The sequence below is a fragment of the Euleptes europaea genome, chromosome 6, assembly GCF_029931775.1.
Source record: "Euleptes europaea isolate rEulEur1 chromosome 6, rEulEur1.hap1, whole genome shotgun sequence".
In the NCBI taxonomy this organism is placed as follows: domain Eukaryota; kingdom Metazoa; phylum Chordata; class Lepidosauria; order Squamata; family Sphaerodactylidae; genus Euleptes; species Euleptes europaea.
This window is the reverse complement of record NC_079317.1, coordinates 49,645,464-49,666,571: the sequence shown is the minus strand read 5'-3', so window position 1 is coordinate 49,666,571 and position 21,108 is coordinate 49,645,464. Positions and strand designations below refer to the sequence as shown.

General features: G+C 45.2%; 1 protein-coding gene across 1 annotated transcript in view; it reads left to right on the top strand.

The window, feature by feature from the left end:
• The window catches only part of CCDC9B (coiled-coil domain containing 9B), a 65,571-nt gene that overhangs the window by 25,513 nt on the left and 18,950 nt on the right, over positions 1–21,108 (top strand). Inside the window, exon 6 of the mRNA XM_056851872.1 lies at positions 16,821–16,895. Coding sequence (XP_056707850.1) covers positions 16,821–16,895 — 75 coding nt within the window. The remainder of the gene's footprint in view (positions 1–16,820; positions 16,896–21,108) is intronic.

The window sequence follows — 21,108 nt, the reverse complement described above, 5'->3', positions numbered from 1 at the left end:
TCACAAGAAGCTTTAATCCTGAGCCTGAAATAACCCCCCCCACACACACACTTTAGCATCCAGCCTGATGTTCTGGAGATCTTGAAAACTTGCACACTGTTTTGTGATGCTCTCTGTTTTCTTGGTCTAAATAAAAGGAATTGCATGGCTTGCTTAATGGTCTTTGATTGGAACTATTGATTTGAATTGAGTATATTAGGTTGAAAAATTGAAAATCTGTAGGGCAGCTGCAAGATGATTGAGGATAAATCTACTCCCACAATCCATTAGGCTTAAAAACAAAACAGACCATTGACAGTGACAGTTGATGATCAAGTTCAGCATCAGTCTTTCCTAGAAGCAAACATGAGAGATGGTGGGCTTCATCTGGATGGGAGCCGTGGTTGAGCCTCGGACCACTGAGGCACAAAGATGCTTGTATGCCCCAGTTTCCTCAGCAAACCAACTGTATTAGAAAGTTGTCCAATACTGAGTCATCAGCTTGGTAAAGGTAAAGGTCCCCTGTGCAAGCACCTGGTCATTCCTGATCCATGGGGTGACGTCACATCCCGACGTTTCGTAGGCAGACTTTGTTTATGGGGTGGTTTGCCAGTGCCTTCCCCAGTCATCTTCCCTTTATTCCCAGCAAGCTGGGTACTCATTTTACTGACCTCAGAAGGATGGAAGGCCGTCAACCTTGAGCCGGCTACCTGAAACCAACTTCTGTCAGGATCGAACTCAGGTCGTGAGCAGAGCTTGGACTGCAGTACTGCAGCTTACCACTCTGCGCCACGGGGCCTTGGTAGATACCTTTAAATGTGATACTCAGTGGGTCAAACCAGTCCAGGCTAAGAAGACTAGTGTGAGGGCACTGAATAATCACCAGCCACAAGGCCTCGTGGAATGCTTCAACTTCACAGGTACCTTGTACCCGATTGCTCTCCGGGCCTTTGTATAGAAAAATCTGCTGGTAAGTCTCTGATGAGATGATGGTAAACCCTGATCCCCAGCCAGCCTTTATTATGAATAGAACACCATGGATGGTAACTGTCCCTGTCACCTTCTTCTGACTAGTGGGATATTGCTGCACAGGCGGCTCAGAGTGGTTAACAGTATCTTCTGTTGTCATATGAGGCATGTTTGGAGTGGGTGGTCCAGCTGGTTTGCAGCCCCCAAACTGACTTATTTTCTGCTGTATTTCTGGAGGCAGCTAGTTCACACTCACTCAATATGGTCGACAAAGTCAGCAGTGTTCTTTTCTAAACAGGCAGGCACACCCATCATTCACAGGATCCTCAACAGACTTTACATTGCACGAGAGGCACTTGTCAGCTGTTCTGATTAGCAGGCTGTCGTCTTGCAGCCTATAAATATGTACTGGTTGCAGATCAGGATATCTGACCAGCTGGGCCTCAGAGCAAGAGGGACTCCTTTGCCAAGCACGCTTTATGGGACCTTGCCGCTCTCACCTAAGAAGCCAGTGCATTTTGGCATGCGAGTGCGTTTTGGAATGCGAGCATGCATCTCTGCAGGACTTCATGCAGGCAACAGACCAAGCAACCACACAGCATCTCCTGCAGGTTTGAGAAACGGCAGTTTTGTGTCAGGTGCCTTAATTCACTGAGCGCAAGTTCCCTGAAGTGATTTCCACACAGCCTGGGATGCTGCTTCAGCCTGGCTCCTACTTCCTCTAGGCCAGAATGAACCTCTCGGTGTGCCTCAGGAGGATCCCATTCTTATCCCCAGTGATTTATCATGAGGGGGAGGCCACGAAGAAGGTACATTACCAATTTTATTATAACAACAAATGGAACACCAGGAAAATTAACTGGCCACTAAAAAAGAGCCAAAGTGAAACTGCTAAGTGGCTGAATTCCAGTAATCCCTAGTATACCAGGCCTGGAGGGCCAACATACTGCAAAGCTGTCAAGTATGGAACGCCAGATTTTCCCCTTAATAGTCTTTCCTCACTATACACAGGCTTTTTCTTCAGAGCAACATGGTTCAGTCATCAGACTGTCTGATGGCACATTTCTGTCATTCCTAGGGTTGCCAACTGCCAGGTAGTAGCAGGAGATCTCCTGCTAATTCAACTGATCTCCAGCTGATAGAGATCAGATCACCTGGAGAAAAATGGCTGCTTTGGCAATTGAACTCTATGGCATTGAAGTCCCTCCCCAAACCCCGCCCTGAAAATCTCCCACCGGTTGAGAAGAGGGACCTGGCAACCTTTCATTCCTTTTTCATGCTTTCTGGCAGGGATTTTAGATTTTTTGAAGCCCTGCTTCAGCAGCCTCAAATGAATGGTGTCTGAGTGTGATATTCTGCTGAAGGTATAGAGGATTAACACCAGAACAGCACAATCTGTGCTTCCTCAGCAGTCAGCAGGCTCGGCCTACACTCGGCCCCGTTCTCAGCGAGGAGAGAAAATGAAAGCCTGCCCAGGAGCATGTGAGAGTTTTGCAATCCCAGATGGGCAAGGCTGTTTTCTCAGGCAAGATGGATGACGGCCCTGCAGGGAACACATGGACACATTGAAACAGAGAGCGTAAATCACGCTGAGAAAGGCGGTCAGTGCAGCCAGCTCAAGGCTTTCTCTCACCGCCAGCGTTTTCCCAATAATACTGGGCTATTGTCCTCTAGCCCAGGGTCTGCAATGCCTCCCAGCGTGAAGTACACATACATTGGGCCTGGGGTTCAAAAAGGGTTTAAGCAGTACATTTGGCAACAGAGTCCTTTTGTGTGTTTGGTTAAAGCTGTGTGAGACTTAATATTGTTTATACGTTAGCAGAAGGTGAAGATATATTAGGCAAACAGAACTTGTGAGGTGTCAAATGAGTGTGTGTGGCGGGGAGAACAGGCTTGTGGTGCCAAGTACTGCCCTATGCTCACTGGAAGACATGAAAAGAGTGCACTGAGCATATTATAAGTATACACATACAGCTCCCTTCACGCAATTGGGATCTTTTTCTTTTCAGGTTTTCCAGTCTCATAGAAAAAGCCTTATGCAAGTACCATTGCATGTTTGTAGGCACTATGTATATGTTCCAATGTCTGAACGTAGGCTGGGGTGGAGCTTGATATCTGTGAACAGTTGCCACTAATTAGGGTTGCCAGTTCCGGATTGGGAAATACCTGGAGGTTTTGGGGGCGGAGCCTGAGGAGGGGAGGGTTTGGGGAGGGGAGGGACTTCAGTGCCATAGAGTCCAATTGCCAAAGAAGCCATTTTCTCCAGGTGAACTGATCTCTATTGGCTGGAGATCAGTTGTAATTGCAGGAGATTGCCAGCTAGTACCTGGAGGTTAGCAGCACGAAAGGCTCCAAATGAAATCCAACTGGAATTGCAACACAAACTTATATTGAAATAAAACATTCCATCATGTAAATGAAACAAAGTCAAGCATTACATCATGCAGACATGAGAAAATAACAAGCATAAGCGGCTCAGACAGTAACCCCCAGTGCAACAAGCTGAAAAGGTGGGGCGGGGCAAATCCTCCTACTGTCTGGGATGGTACAGTCGCAAGTCCAAAAAGACCAACAGGTGAGAAGGACGGTGAAAGTTCATGAGGAGGAGAGGAGAGGAGAACGCGTGGCTAGTCGCTGGTGCGCGTTTCAAAAGGCTTTCTTCAGCTCCAATGGAAAAAAAAGACAATCAGCTGTGAAGTGCAAAATATTACAATGTCACTTATAAAATACATACAATACTGAAATCCATGTGGATGCTCTAATGCAAAAGGAAACTTACCAAAATGCGTCTTAATGAAACTCAATAGCGCATTGTACAGGAATCGCGGTGGGGAGCTGACAGGAAGGAAGTTCTTATATAGCTGCCAGTGTAGCTTCTTAAAGAGACATTGCCCCTTATGCAACAAAGCAACCCCGGAATAAAAATGCAATTATATAAAGCATGACAGATCAAACTCATTATTTAAGCCCTTAGGAATAAGAGTCTGAAAAGCATAAATTAGACGAGATTCTTGCTGCAAGAGTATTTTCTTGGCATCTTGAATATGAAAAGGTTTAGATTTAAACTGCCAAAGAACAAAAAAGAGTAGGTCTGTATCAGCATGGCGTGCATGTAAGAAATGTTGTACAAGTGGAGCCTCCAAGTTCCGTGTGCGAATTCGCGCACGGTGTTCACCGATCCTAAGACGGATTGGACGGGATGAGCAACCAATGTACATAAGACGACATGGACACAGAACCGCGTACACAGACATGGAGGTACCACAATTACTGAATTGGCGAAGAGTGTAAGAAAATTTTGGCGAGGTAGAATGGACCACTTTGATAGGTAAACTGTAGGGACACATAGAGCAGTGGCCACATTTGTGGTGGCCAATAGTTTGAGATGGTCCTTGAGGTTGACACACATCTGTTTTTATGAGCATGTCCCGAATGGACGAAGTCCTTCTCATACCTAAGATGGGTGGTTGAGAGCAACCAGGAATGGTGTTCAACAGATGCCAGTGGCGAATCAAGATCTTTTTGATATCCTGGGTCAGGTGTGAATATTGTAAGGAAGCTACAACTCTAGAGTCAGGCTTAGAAAGATTGAGAGTGGACGGAGTAGAGCTGTCTGTGCCCAAAAGGAGAGCACGAGATCTGGAATGCGTTTTATTAAAGGATCGTCGAATGACCTCAGGTGGGTATCCTCTTCTTTGAAATTTCGAGGACATGATGTCTGCCGCGGCAAGAAAATTTTGTTCCCTGGATGCGTTCCTCTTAATGCGTAAAAATTGACTGAAGGGTAGATTTACACGTAAGTGTAAGGGATGAAAAGAAGAAAAATGTAAATTAAAGCCAGCATCTGTGGGTTTAGTAAACGGTTTGACCGCTAAGGTATTATCTGGAAGCTGGAAAATGGTGACATCCAAGAAGGGAATCTCGTGTGTGTTGATGCAACCTGAAAAGTCCAAAGCGTTATGTAAGGAATTAACCCAAGAAGAAAAGCTCTGAAAGTGATTACCATTGGAAAATATGGTACAGACGTCATCAATGTAACGCCTGTACCACAAAACATGAGCGGCAAAAACCTCAGAAGGAAAGAGAAACGTCTTTTCAAAGCGAGCCATGAAAATGTTGGCAATCGATGGGGCGCAGGCTGCTCCCATCGAAACGCCACTGATCTGTAAGAAGAAAACCTCCTGGTAACGGAAAAAGTTGTGCTCAAAAAGAATATCAAGAAGACTCATTAAAAAATGAGTGGGTGGTGATGGGTCTGCTCTGGAATCCAAAAGTTCTTCAATAATATTCCTCTTTTGATCCCAAACTTGACCCTGATGAAAGCTTTGATCTGCCTGGCTTCTGTAGCGCAGTGGGTTGGTAGGCTGTCCTTTCTGTAGTAAAGATGTCATGCTCTTTAATCGGTATGTAAAACCCTTGGCTGAGATCATCAGAAGCTCCGGAGCGGCTTGTCACCAATATGAAGATAACACCAGCTTTATATATCACAAACTAAGCCTCCAGAGGCAGCTGTGAAAGCAAGTGTCTTTAGGCTGTGGTCAAGCAGTTGAGGGTGAACAAACTGAAGCTTAATCCAGACAAGACTGGGGTGATGCTGGTTGAGAGTGCTTAGCTGTGGAACACAGGCAGGATGGTGCCGCTGCAGTCGTCCTGTTTGTGGGCTTCCTAGAGGCACCTGGTTGGGCACTGTGTGAACAGACTGCTGGACTTGATGGGCCTTGGTCTGATCCAGCAGGGCCTTTCTTATGTTCTTATGTTCCTAGCCTTAGCAGATCACGTTAAGAGCCTGGATGCACTCCTAGACCTAAGACCTGGTCCTATATCACCAAATTGGCTGCCTTTCTACTTCTGGGCTAAGTCCAAACTGCTGGTGATCAACTTTAAAGCCCTCATCCCTCTCAGAAGGGAAGCTGTTTTGGGTTTGTTGTGCTCGGTATATTGGTTTTTAATTGTGTTTAATTATGTATTGGATTTAATTTGTGGGAAACTTCTAATGTCTGTGTCCTGAAGCTTTTGCTGTTTTGTTTGCCACCTCGAGTTTGCCAAGAGAAGTATAAATGTTTTAAACAAACAAACAAACAAAATGACCCTTAGAATTTCTATCTAGGCAATCCTGTGTAGGTTTCCTTATGTGCATCATAGGAACTTTTCTGCACTGGATGCACTGTGGGATCATTTCTATGTACTAATTTGCCCAAATAAACTGGCTGCATTGTAGGGATTTATATTTATGGTGTAGCCTAATATTAGTGTACTGTAAATTGTATAGTTAGATAGGAATCAGCTTCCTATTTACTGAATATTTATTTAGTGCTTTCCTTATGTACTCTAAACACTTCTCTGTATCATCCAAAATAGAAATTTCACATCTCATGTTATAAGGAGATGGGCAAAATGTCTTTGCATAGGAAGTTTGCCCATGGTAAATGATGTGATTTTTTTAAAATTTTGGACAATTAGGTGAAACATGGGAGAAAGCCCCCATGTTCCCCTGTGTTCTGTAACTTCTGAAGCAGCTCTTACTTCCTACAGGTTACAGATTGGAGGGTGGAGGATTTAAAGTGGGCATCAAGTCTTTAACAGCAGCCTGTTCTGTTGATATTAGCATAAAAGAATTATTTCCTTCATGCGCTGGAGAAACAACTTGCTGATTTATGAACATCAGCTCAGGAGTGGTCTAAGCTGACAACCTATTGGGGCTTGAGGTTGTTTTCAGACATCCGTTTACTCATTCAGCCATGACCAGTCCAACTTGTAGCCGTGCCCATTTCCTCCTCACAAACTGGAAATCTAAACCAGGGCTCAGTAGTTTAATCCTGATTAACAGCGCATTCCTGAAATGTGCTGGCGGCACTTACCAAAGTCCTTAGGAGTCTGACAAAGGCCTCCACTGGCACTGGGGCCCACAGCGCCGGTGCCCAGAAGGCGCACGCTGGCATTAGTGGCCCTAGCGCTGGCGTGCAGGCCCGGACGCCGGTCCCTGGCCGCCGCCACGGCAGCGCTGGGCCCGGATACCGCTGCAGCCCCCCCGCTGGCCTCTGGCCACCGGCACAGGCTGAGGCATTCCCGGGGCGTTCTGGCGCCGGCTGGGGGATGGGGTCGACGTTAGTCAGCCTCCTGAGCCGTTTTGGCTCAGGAACGCCCCTTTTGTTGTTGTTGAGATATGCCAGCTTTTTGCTTTTTTTTTTTTTTTACGCCAGGTAGAGGTTTCGGCGGTGCCAAAACCTCCTTAGGAGGCAACACCACTGTGTTGCCTCCTAAGCCCGGTGCAGGCATTCCTTTCAGGAATGCGCTGTCAGAATCCTTGTTTGTGAGGGGAAAGCAAACTCCCCACTTGAAATGCCCCTGCTCTGCTTTTAAGTTCTTAAGACAACACAGAAAAGCAAAGCATGGATCTTCCACCATCTTGTCAAGAGCTCATCATCTCCGTGGACAAGCTCGATGTACAGAAAAGCTCATTTGTCAACTCTATGTGCTGGGGAAATGTGATCTTCCCACAACAGGCACAGCAAATGAACACAAAATGGGGGGGGGGAAGGATTGGTAGACTTGGAAGGATTGTTTGGAAGGATCGGTAGACTTCTCATCTTATATTCCTGCTATGTACAATCCCCAGAGGGTTGTAAAACCAAAATTTGCAAATTCTTCTGTTGTTTTTCACCCCTCAATCATAGAATCATAGAATTGGAAGGGACCTCCAGGGTCATCTAGTCCAGCCCCCTGCACAATGCAGGAAATTCACAACTACCTCCCCCCCACACGCCCAGTGACCCCTGCTCCATGCCCAGAAGATGGCAAAAAACAAAAACCTCCAGGATCCCTGGCCAAACTGGCCTAGAGGAAAATTGCTTCCTGACCCCAAAGTGATGAACGGCATTTCCCTGGGCATGTAAGAAAGGGCCAAGAGAGCCAAGTACTGACACAACCTTTCCTGCCCTCCCTCTCATGATCTGCCTAAGTTCACGGAATCAGCATTGCTGACAGATGGCCGTCCAGCCTCTGCTTAAAAACCTCCAAAGAAGGAAAGCCTATCACCTCCCAAGAAAACCTGTTCCTGAGGAACTGCTGTAACTGTCATGAGGAAGCTAAAGATACTATTTGGATACAGCCTGAAAAAACACAACTACCGCAGTCCCAAGATTAGGAGTAAAAGATTTTCAGGCCATAGAGTATCCCTTCTGGGTAAATGCCTGAAGCAGCTTTATACTAAGTCAGATCATTGATCTATCTAGTCCAGTACTGTCTTTCACATGGCCTACTACCTGTTCCTTTTTAAATGGAGATGCCAGGGATTGAACTTGGGACCTTCTACATGCAAAGCAGATATTTTGTTGCTGAGCTATGCCTCCTCTCATAGTTCAAGAATGGGGGGAAAGTATGTTCATGGATACTGCAATCAAATTAGACATGGCAGCAAGGGGGTAGGAAAGGGACACTGGGAAAAGGGCAAGGACCTGAAGCTCTTTGCCTTCTGAACTTTCACCTGGGACAGGTCCAGCCTGACCTGATGCACGTGTCCTATGTGTAATAGGTTTTCGCCTTTAAAATTGTTTTCTGATTTGCTGAGTTGCCCTGATTTGCACAGGAAGAATCACCCACTTAGCAGCCAGGGTTAGATATTTCTGTCCCAAAGGGCCAAAGCCTGTTGTAACCCAGGCAGATGGCTCCTGGGATGTTGTGAACTGCCCTCTCCTTAATGCCTAGATGATTGTTACCATATATTTCCTCCTCATGGGCCTGGTGTATGTATCTTCAACAGCTAAATGACAAGTAGTCAGTCAAGGGGCAATAGCTTTCCCAACAGGGAAGAATAAAAAGAGTTTGTTTTTATATGCTGACTTTCTCTACCACTTAAGGAAGAATCAAACCGGCTTACAGTCACCTTCCCTTCCCCTCCCCACAACAAACACCCTGTGAGGTAGGTGGGGCTGAGAGAGCTGTGACTAGCCCAAGGTCACCCAGCTGGCTTCATGTGGAGGAGTGGGGAATCAAACCCAGTTATCCAGAGTCCATCGCTCCAAACCATTGCTCTTAACCACTACACCACACTGGCTCTCTCTTGAGAAAATAACAAGGAAAGCCTTACTTGTTGAATTTCAGATGGGCCTGCTGCTGTTAAAGGCCCAAGAGCCTAGTCAGAAAAAGCCCACAATCATACACAGGCCAAGCATTTCTGTAATGCTAAGAGTTACAGGAAAGTTTGTTTTAGTTTACATTTTAAAAAGCCTTTTAAAGGCTGAGTGGCCTAGATGGGATTTTCTCAGTATGCTTCATTTTAGATCTGACCACAGTTTCATTGTGTCCTTATTGCTACGGTGATTGTTTCTTTAGGTGAGAAAATGTATTAGCTCAGAATATGGCACCTCTATAAACTTTGCAAATAAAAAAGCAATTTAAAGAGCCCACAAATCACATATCTTGTCCAATTTCAAGCTGATTTGTAGCCTGCTAATTAACCATCATGCTCCAGTGGATCTGGACACACTCACTTGAAACTCAAACAAACTGTTGTAGAAACTGCTGCTCGATAAATGCAACCATTCTGTTAAAAAGGAGGCCAGAGCACAAAGAGGTCTGTGAGGGAATCTAATACTAAAGGCCCAGGAAGAGAAGCATTACCCAGCTCCCTGCTGACAAGAAAGCCTGCCAGTGCCACAGAAAAAAATCTTAGAAAGGCAATGAGGGAGTGCTGGCTGTGAAAGTGATCACATTTCTGCTTCCAAGGCTGTGCGGGTTTGCTTTATTACCTTCTATGGGAGCAGAAAATGAGACTGCAATTCAGTTTCGACTCCAGTGCTGCTGATGTGGATACTGGCGTGGCTCACTGATTCGCGCAGGAAGAATACGTGTATCGTCCTGATAGCCTGAAGAAATATATTTTAGGTCCCATGAACCTGGCACACTGGTTATGATTGAAAGAACGTGTAGATGACTAGAGCATTGGATGGTGAAACTTCTTGAGTTCGAAAACCTGTTCAGTCATAAAGCTTGTGGGGATGCCTTGGATGCTAACCTACCTTACTGGGCGATTATGGGAATAAACCAGTACTCTTAAGATAAGGCTCTGTAAGCCTGCAGTTTCCTCTCAGAGCATTCCACGTGGCCTTGACTCTAATTTCCTTATCTTCTCAACCTCTCCAGTTTTATTTCAGCTGAGCCTCAAATTGTGGACAATGTTCATCCATGCAACTGGGCTTGCTCACATTTATCTCCTGTTAACCTGCCTTTGTTATCTCCCGCAACTTCAAAAGTCATATTCTAAATTTCTTGGAGCAAGAAACTGTAACATACAAGATGGAGCCTAACGATGTGGACAAGATCCTTGGAGACATGAGACCTCCCAAGATCCTTAGAGAGGTGAGGCCTCCCTTCCTGGCTGATAAGAGCTGCCAGAGGGGGACTGGCCAAGCGGGTAAGGGGAGTGGTGAATGTTTCCTTGAGGGAAGAGGCTGTTGCACTCATGCTCGAGGAGGCAGTTATTAGACCTCCCTAAGCCCTATTATGTTGGAGAACTTCCGGCCAGTCTCCAGTCTTCTAGTCTTGGGAAAAGGCTTGAGCAGTTGGTGGCCTCTTGGCTCCAGGGGCTCTTGGAAGAGACTAATTTTCTGGATCCATTTCAATCTGGCTTCAGGCCAGGATTTGAAACAGAGACTGCTTGGTCACCTCGGCTGATGACCTCTATCGAGAACTAGACAGGCAGAGTGTGACCCTGCTAGTTGTGCTGGATCTTGACCTCTTAGCAGCCTTCAATACTGTCAACCATAGTATCCTGCTGAACTGCCCCTCAGCACTGGGACTGGGGAGCACTGTGTTACAGTGGTTCAAGTCTTATCTTGGGGGGGGGTCGCTCGCCAAAGGTGGTGCTGCGGGATTCCTGCTCCGCCCCATAGCCATTGGCCTGTGGGCTCTGCAGGGTTTGATCTTATCCCCAGTGCTATTTAATATCTATTGAAGCCACTAGGAGCCAGCATTTGCAGGTTCCTAGGGCTGTTCCCCCCCCCCCCATTTTTCTTTTGTTTCTGTCTCCCAGGGGTTTCTGTGGCTTGTCAGGCTGCTCCTGTCAGTTTCAAGTCTGTTTGTCAGTTTCATTAGGTTCCCCCCCCCCTTTGCTGGAGCTGCTTTGTGATCTATGCATGGATTTTTTAAACTGTTGCACTGGCAAAATCCCCCTCCCACTTGGATTTATTCTGCTGTATGTGATTCTCCAGTTTGATTATGTTTCTGTTGAGCTTGCACTGCCAGAGTGGCCCTGTGTTCTGCTGTTCTGCAGCGCACCCGTACATTGCCATTGATTCTGCTGGGCTTGCAAAAGTGCCCCCCCCCAACCTTCAGCTTCTACTCCAGAGATTCTCTGATTTGATTTTGATTCTGTTTGGCTTGGCACATTGCCTTGTGGTTCTATTGGGATTACTGGTTTCTGCAATGGTTCTATTGGGATTACTGGTTTCTGCAATGGTTCTATTGGGATTACTGGTTTCTGATTGACATTGGGCCTGTTGAGCTTGCACTGCCAGAGTGGCTCTGGGTTCTGCTGGGCTTCTGTTCAATGCCATGGTTCTGCTGGGCTTGCAAAAGTGCCCACCCCCCCACCTGGAGTTTCCACTGCAAAGATTCTCTGGTTTGATTTTGATTCTGTTTGGCTTGGCACATTGCCTTGTGGTTCTATTGGGATTACTGGTTTCTGCAATGGTTCTGTTGGGCTTGTTGTGTTAGTTCTTCCATGGGAGACATTTGACCAGTGATTGCTGTTTGCAAGCATACCTTTTGCCCTGAAAGCACCTTGGAGAGTCCCCTCTCCATACGAAATAATGGAGCATGGCTGGGGGCACCCTATTCAGGGGCCCATAGAATTGGACCCCTTGGTCCAATTGAATTGAAATTTGGGGGTTATTTAAAAGACAGGCACCAGCAACTCCACTGAAATTTTGGTGCCTGTATCTTTAACAACAACTCTCCCAGCCACCTGGACCCAAAAATTTGGAAACCTGAATGGACCCAACAATTTGGAAACCTGAAAAAAACCCTGAATCCAATAACATACCTGTATTTGGTATTCAGGAATATTGGGAATACCAATATTTTCCTGGTACAATATACTCAAATCCAAAATATACCAAATTTGCATACCCCTAACAGTGTGTTTGAGTTTCCAGCAATCCTGGAGAAGATTTATGGCATTCATTTTGCTAATCCCCACTTTATGTGCATTTAACAGCAGTTTGTGAAGTTTTTCACAGCATGGATATGAGCATTATCATCTGCTAATTCTTGCATATCAACGCACTCTTATATCATAAAATATGAGGGCTGCTAAAAGGAACTGGCAATCCTATCGTGGTTATTAGTCAATACAGCACTTGGCACAGTCCACAAAATATTTAAAAGCCTTCCATTTGGGAGTACTTTAATGAAGAGGGAAAGGATCTGCTCAAAGGCACCATTTTCTTTATTCTTAGTTCACAGAGTCCAGGGCTGCAAGTTCACTTCAAAAGGCTCTGCAGGTAAACCACAGTGAGTCCTGGCCCAAATTAATCCCAGCCTGCTCTTATCTGCCTTCGCTGTCTCTTGCTGAAACTCCTAGAACTCTGACAGGTGTTCCTTTTAGCAGTTGGTGATATGCAGGAATTAATAGGTGATGATGCTCATTTTGGGCTCAGTGAAAAAGCTTTCCCTGTTGGTTTCTACAGACCCTTTGCTGTGAAAAGCATGAGAACAGTTTGGCAATTCTGTGCATATCTGTGAAGGAGGCTCTTATAGTACCCTCCAAGGTTCTCTGAAGCAATTGACTCTCAGAACTATATGAACTGTATTCCAGGTGGCTTCCTCTTATAATAGGAGCTGGCCGCTTAGAAATCAGGGAATCAGCATAGAGATCAACTCTGGTCATCAGCAAAGGCCTTGCTCCACATTCCCTTACTACTGGAAGTAAGGCAGGTAGATAAATGAGATGAGGCCCTTTCAAAGACTGTCTCAAATGCATTTTTGGGAGCCAGTCTAGCTCCCTCTCTGCCTGTGTTTACATGTAGGTGAAGCACAGCTATTTCAGCATACCTCTGATCTTATTTACAGTGTAATTTGAAGCATGTGTACTTGGAAGTAAGTTTAATTGAGTTCAATGGGGCCTATTTCCTAGTTAAACATGTTTAGGATTACAGCCGTAGTTATCTGGGTTTCTGTTGTACTTGAGGAGTTTGTCCAGTATTTCTTCAACTGTTGATATTAATGTTTTTTGTCTTTTAATCCTGGGGCTTGTTTATAGTTGTCAGTAGAACTGTGTGGCCATAGAAGGGTGAGTTACAAAGGTTTCTTTATTTAAACCCTTCAGATCAAGTGCTCACAGGAGCCAGAAAAGGTAAGAAAGCCAGCAACCTTAAGCCCTGGACAGAGATTCTTTTTAAATCATAGCATAAAAGCATTTCAAAAGGCTATGTGTATATTGACTTTATTGTAAAATGTACATTTGTCCTATGAATGTTAGAAGTCTTGCAAAGTGAGCCTTTGTGTAATGAAGCAAATTTTGCAGCAAAATATACAAGCATATAAGCCCATCTTTGTTGAGACTTAGGGGCATCTTAGAACAGAAAAGAAGAAAATTTAGGTATGGCGTTGAAATGGCCTCTGTGTTGCTATATAAAGGCTTGATGTTCAACTGAAGAAAGGCTCTAAGCAATTATCAGGAATAAGGATGTTTCATTCAAGTTCTAACTTGCTGTCTTAGTATCTCCTATTTCTTTGAATGACACTGGGGGAATTGGCTTCTTTACATTAGTTTTATGTTCATAATGCAGACCTTAGGAGAGCCACTGATTCCGTACCTACAGTAGGTAGCTTTCAGCAAAAGAATGCTTTTCGTGATGGTAACAGTGAAGCAGCTCCAAGATGTGTTCAGGAGGCTGCATCCACATGGTGGTTTGAAGACATGCTGCTGCAGCAAGCAGTGCAAGAACACTGTCCATATCCCCCCCCCCCCCATTTATATGCCGCTCATTGCTGCATTTTCTGAGTGGTGCAAAAAATTTCCACCCAGTCACCATTCTTCTTGCTTTTTGGGTGGATTTATTGGGAATTATCTTGGAGATCTCTGTGCTGTGTTTGGGTGAAACTCTGAAATAGCCACGTTCCACAACTGGCTGTAGTCCACACTCTGGGTCTCCCCTGTGCTTAGGAGGAGTCCGGCTGTCTACTGTATTTGTTTGGCTGCTGCAGCAGTTCCCAAGAGTGATAACTGAAATGACACCATGGAAAAGGAGAAGGTGGGAGGGATTCGTTGGTAAGGCTAAGCCTAATTGGCTGGCTATCATCTCCCCATCAGTCAGTCATCTGCCATTAGCTAAGCTGCCCAGGCTCATCCGGCAGGCAGTAACCCCACCTATTTGTTGCCTGTTTGGTAGATTATTTTCTCCTTTTTCTGTGACTGTGGCACAGTTGGAGTTTGGATTGTGTTATGATCTGTGTGGGCCAAATACCATATCTGGACAGTATTGCTTAGAGGAGAGGACTTGTAAGAGCCAGGATACAGGATGATCTTGACAGGCTGGAGAATTGGGCTAATAAAATACAAAGATAAATGTAAAGTTCTGCATTTAGGTAGGAAAAATCAAATGCATAATTATAGGACGGGGGAGACTTGACTGAGCAGTAGTGTGTGTGAAAAGGATCTTGAGGTCTTAGTAGAACATGAGTCAGCAGTGTGATGTGATAGCTAAAAAGGCAAATGCAATCAGGGGTGGGGGGGGAGGTAGTTGTGAATTTCCTGCCTTGTGCAGGGGGTTGGACTAGGTGACCCTGGTGGTCCCTTCCAACTCTATGATTCTATAAAAATAGAAGCCTAAATGCTGGGTGTGAGCAGGATCTGCCAGAGTCTTTCCAGAAGTGGTTCTGAGCAACCAGAGAAACATGTTTTAGGTACTCTTTATGCTAAATTCCTGTTTAATAATTCTAAGTTGCCCTTCTCTGACTTAACTTAGAGAGCCAGCGTGGTGTAGTGGTTAAGAGCGGTGGTTTGGAGTGGTGGACTCTAATCTGCTGCATAGGGATAAAGGATGGCTTTAGAATATGGCAATATTCATATGTGCTATCTGCATTTTTTTTTTTAAAGGGAGGGCAAGAATAAGAACAGTGCTGCTGGGACAGACCAGTGGTTTGTCCAATCCAGCATCATGTTTCACACAGTGGCCAATAAATTGCCCTGGCAATGAATGCCACTGTTTAATTGTTGAATAAGGAGGCATTTCCTTCCTCACAACAAACACCTTGGGACGTAGGTGGGGCTGAGAGAGTTCAGCAAGAACTGTGACTAGCCCAAGGTCACTCAGCAGGCTTCTTGTGGAGGAGTGGGGAATCAAACCCAGTTCTCCAGATCAGAATCCACTGCTCCAAACCACCTCTCTTAACCACTACACCATGCTGGCTCTCACTTCCTGCTCTTAACTGCCCACACACAATTTTCAACACTTAAGAGGCAGCCGATTCAACAGCTGCTGGTTGTTTCTCTCATTATGCTCAAGAATTTGTGCATCCAGCTGCTGATAATTTTTTCCCTATGGGAGCAAGAATAAGTGTCATAATTCCTTGAGGAGAATCAGGGGGAAAACAGAGGGAGAAAAATACTTTACTGAGCACAAATTAATGCGCTGTTCAATACAAACATTAAAGTGTCTTTTCTGTCGCAGCACATCAGAGCAGCTGCAGGATCACAGTAGCAGATAAAACTGCTGCCATACTACTGGCAGAGCCTTAAGAGGATATTATGGAAATAAACAGCCTCAAGGGATGTTGGGGGATGCTGACAGATAGGAAGTAGGAACAGACCAAAACAAATAATGATTGACAGGAAAAAAGAGGAAAGACTGGAAGGACACAAATGCTGAGGAATGGAAATCAGAGGGAAAATATAAATACATAACCGTGTCCAAAAGGTCCATGTAGAATACAAACACACAATTCGCTAACCACAGTGCAGCGGAACACATGTTATGCCTCTGATTATTGCCCGTGTGTGCGTGCTTCAACCACTCAGCCAGCATGGGGGAAATGTGCGATATTGGCAGTAAGCTAAAATGAAGATGTGATTGAATTGGAATGGATGCAGATTTGGAGAGCTCTCCAGGATGTTTCTGCCTTTCTCTTATTACTCTGTCACTGCAGGTGGGGTTGCTGGTTTCCACCCTGCATAGCTTTTAAAAGCTGATTGCCTAATAAAGTTGTGTGATTGCTTTTGCTGCTGCCATGTATGGTTATGAAGCTAAGACCAACCAAAGTAACAGATAGCCAGAGCTGATGAGCAACAAATGTCTTAGAAGTCTGTAGGATTCTGCATAAGCCAGCAGCCAATCCTAGATGCAAGGTGTAATATCAATCAACCCTTCCGTGAGTGGAAGGGGACCCTCTGGATCCAATCTAATTCATGTTGATTTCAGTGGGAGAGTTAAGATTCTCCCACTGATCCTTCAAAGTGCTTGATGTTTGGTGGAATTGTACCCTGCTTTGTAAAGCACTTTTCAGATCAAAAGTGCTATAAAACCTAAGGAGTAGTAAAATGTCGGGGTGCATTTGTGTGCTGATTTTGGCTGAAAGTGCTCCCCTTGATGGTAAAGACAGGACTTTTAACTACAGATCTGTTTTTCCTTTCTGGCAGCAGGGTGGAGTAGAAGGGATTTGGTAAGAATTTTGCTTTTCTCCTTACCTTGTTTCCCCGTCCTTTTCCTTTTCTCTTATGGTTAAGTTCATCCGACAGCCTCCTTGTTGTCTTTCGTTCCACCTGTTTCTTAAAGCACCATTCTTGAGATTTCTTAGCAGGGTAATCTATCCCTGTTAATTTGTACAGAAACTGATTTGTACCTGACTGAATATTCTGGCCCATATCTTTTCAGGTGCAGGAAAAAAGAACGGTGGAGAGGAGGAAGTCAGAGGGTGACAATCATTCCGAAAATGTTCTTGGTAGAAAGGTGAGAGGAGCCTTACATATCAATTGGCCTTGGGGAAATGGTAACAGGTTAACTGTTCACAAGACTTATGGATGCTTAGAACCTTTGAAAGCAATATCTTGGTTTATTGGAGTTGACCATTTGCAAAAACTGGTGGGCCTCTCTTTGGTTTGAAGTTGGTCTATCAACCATGAGTTTAGATTTGACAGTTGACTCCTTTCATTTACATCAAAGACATCAACATGAGATGATATCATATGTAGAATGGAAGTACTTCATGGGTCAGAGTTCCTCAGCTAAATTCTGAAGAGTTTAGTAGGATGCTTACATATGCCACACCAGTACTTGAGGCATCATAATGTACTTTAAGGGCAGTGCCTTAAGATCTTCATGCATGTACAACCAGGCCCAGCAATTGCTCAGTATAACTAAAATAATAATCGCTATTCCAAAACCCACTGAATTCCAGATCTGGTCAAGAACTATTGTTGATTGTAGATGTGCAAATTCAACTCCATACTCTGTTCAGTGGGGCTTACTCTCAGGAAAGAATTCTTAGGATTGCACTGGTAGTCAACAGAATTACCTTAGAGTGTTACATCGCAGATTTGACAGGTAAGGGCAAGGCCAGTCATATCGGTCATATGGGCAATCTGAAGCAATGGAAACAATGTAGTGAATGGGTTAATGTTGGGGTTGCCAGGCCTCCTGCATACAACCCACTTTGCCCACCACCATTCCAAGTAGCGGTGGGAGAAATTTTTTTAATACTCTGTTGGTGGCGCATGCTCTGTGATATCACTTGCAAGGAAAACCATAGAGCTTCTGGCCATTCCTAGAGCCACCCGCTGACCTCATGGTGCACACAATGCCATGTCCCCACAACTTGGCGACCCTAATGATGTCATGATGCTACATCTTCAGTCAAAACTGGCTAAATGCTGACATCACCGTGGGTGATTGAAGCCAGTTCAATGTGGATGGCAGTGTTTCCTGAGTAGCCAAGCCTTTTCAAAGCAATCACTAAAGGAGGGACTCTTGACAACACTGTCAAAAAATGTTTGCAAAAGCACACCAGCTCTGCACAATGTAGACAAATAGAACTCAATAAGCGATGGATCTGTTTGGCTCCATGTGCATAAATATCTATCTAGCTGGGATAATTATTTGTGTTCCCTAGCTAGCAAAGCCACAGCCACAAGACACTCTTGAGTAATCCCTGAAGGGGAGAAGAAGTCTTGTGCTCTGATTTGCTTTAGAGCCTCCAGCAGTGGTCCTGTTGGACACGTGTTGGCCACAGCCTGTGCCAAAGAGAAGTGGATGGGAAAAGGGAGTGACGTTAATTCCAGCTGATGCAAAGAAAGGCTCAATTTGTGACAGAGCTCTTCATCATAAGCAGAGTAAGCAATTTTGCTTGCTTCCACTCACCCACACTGAGGCGCCTTTTGGGAATGACTCACATGAACTGTTCACTGTGAATGGGGAGCTGCAAGAGCCTGAAGGGAAAAAAGACAGGAGCCCTCAAGTGAATCAGCCCTCAGCCTGGCGCAGAGCTGATCTTTGTTTTAGAGGATGGCCACTGTGTGGTTCAGCACATCAGCCACCAGAGGGCACCCTAAGCACAGCGTGACCCTCAGCATCGGTCCTTGGCAATGTGACAATGTAATGTTCATGGAACAGGAGGAAGTTTCCTGCCAAGGCTTGATGCTGCTGCTGCTCAGATGCTGGAGGGCCCATCACCTGCTTCTTTTGGAGTACAAAGGCCACAACACTTTGCTTGACATTTAAAACATTTGGGAATTATCAGTCATGGAGTGGCAGTAAAAGAAAAATCCATGCGGTGTCTGTTCTGTACAGGCTTTTGTGGCCCTCATTGTTAGGGTTGCCAACCTCCAGGTACTGTGTAGGTAGGAAAAAGGCACCTCTATGCTAGTACCTGAGGTTTGGAAATCAGCATAGAGGCGAAAAGATGTATACAAAGTGCAAAATTTTATAATGCTACACGATAACACAATACACTATATATACAGTTGTAATACAAACAACACAAAGAAGTGCATCACCAACAAGCAGCCAAAGAACAATATACAGTCCCAAGTTTGTACAATCCTGCACAAGGTAAGTAATTAACAATCCCTTGAAGGGTAGGTGTATACAGTCAACACTGGTCCCACGAAGGTTTCCACAAAGTGGAGATGTAAACCGATGGGGATACGGCCGTTTCGATTTCTTATATTAATCTCTTCTTCAGTCCCCCTTAACAATACAAAATTATTCTTAAAAATCTTTTCATTACAGGTACTAGCTGGAGATCTCCTGCTACTACAACTGATCTCCAGCTGATAGAGATCAATTCACCTTGAGAAACTGACCACTTTGGCATTGACGTCCCTCCCCTCCCCAAACCCCACCCTCCTCAGGCTCCGCCCCAAAATCTCTAGGTATTTCCCAACCTGGAGCTGGCAACCTTACTCGTTGCACCCTGATCAGAATTATTCACTGCTCTGTTGAGCCACGTGACTAAGGTGGGTTGCAAGTGATCCCTTCTCACAGGTCTAGTGAACTCTTGTAGGGGAGGCTGTTGAGCGAGAGGCTGCTGAGTGCTGGTGTCCAGGAAGAAAAACAACAACATGTCATGCTCGGAATGCAAGGTGGTGATTTTGCAATGGCCCGGGCTGGCAAGCTGCTTGGCGGAGACCCCAAAGGAAGGCCTGGCTCCCTCGAGCAGGCAAACACAATTAACGGAGCACAAATTGAATAAGCCTCCCTTCCTTGGCGATGCGATTCATTAGGAGAGCACAGCTGAGCTCCTTAGCATCAGTCCCAACTAGCACCCTGCTGAGCAGCAGGAGGCTGCCTGATCTTGCTCCCTTGCGGCCCAGAAAGCACAGCTGCGGCCAAGCTGAGCCGCGCCTGAGGTCGATAGTTAGCTGGTCAAAAGCATTGGCCACTAGTAAGGGGCACCTCCATGTCTCGCATCCCATCCCAGCCTGTAGATTTGAATGTCTTTTATTTACTTCTTTTTATAGTCTGTCTTTCTCATTGAGCCTCAAGGTAGAATGCACAGTTAGAAACAATGCCACGGAAACAGGATGGTGCAGTGCACACAGCAAACAATGCAGGGGGGAAAAACTTGGATTTACAAAGTTAGAGAATACCCTTGTAATAAGTAAAATAAAGTAGGATAAAGAACTGGAGAATAATGCAACAAACAGTATACTATATAGAATGGGCAATTCAACAAAGACTGCCCAGAATTCCACGGGTAATAACCACATCCCTTTTCCCTTTAGGAAAATGCCTTCCTGAACATGTGACGTACACATGAAACTGCCTTATACTGAATCAGACCCTTGGTCCATCAAAGTCAGTATTGTCTACCCAGACTGGCAGCTGCTCTCCAGGGTCTCAGGCAGAGGTCTCTCACATTACCTACTCACCTAGTCCCTTTAACTGGAGATGCCGGGGATTGAACCTGGGACCTCTTGCATGCCAAGCAGATTCTCTACCACTGAGCCACAGCCCCTCCCCAGTAGATGGCTTGTCCATAAATGTAGATGGCTTGCCCATAAACTAGCCCATATTTTAAACTGAAGTTTTTTAATAGACCATGTTCTGCAAACAGTTTATTGCCAGTGAGCTATGTATTTTCCCTTTACTCCCAATTCTAGACCCCAGGGACTGGAAAAATCCCGGAAACTATTTGTACAGTCAATCTAGACAGAAGAGTACAGTTTCCTTGGGGAACTCTTAAACTTATTGTGGAAAGCTACCAACATCAATCTCCCTGACTCCTCTGATCCATACCAATCATGTGGATTGTCTAGGGACTGGTTCAGGTGGAAGTATCTCATGCTCTTTGGTTGGCTGTTCGTAAGGAGCTAAGTACATACTCTGGCAATGGCCTAAGTCCTTATTTATATATTTGATTCAAGTATTGTGCACTTTGGCAACACTGTAGAAGTGCAAAGGCTGGAATCAAATCATACTGGCAAAGGGGCAAGGGGAAGATGTGCTAATGGCACACATGCTTATGGGAGGGTCTGTTAATATGAGAGAGCTAATGGGATAATGTAGTGGACCAGTGTCGGTAAATGAAGGAGACCTGGGTACAAATCCCTGCCCATTGTGGTTAAGAGCCAGCTGGGTGAGAACTGGGTTTGATTCCCCACTCCTCCACAGGAGCTGCGGTCACTAATCTGGTGAACCGGGTTGGTTTCCCCACTCCTACGCA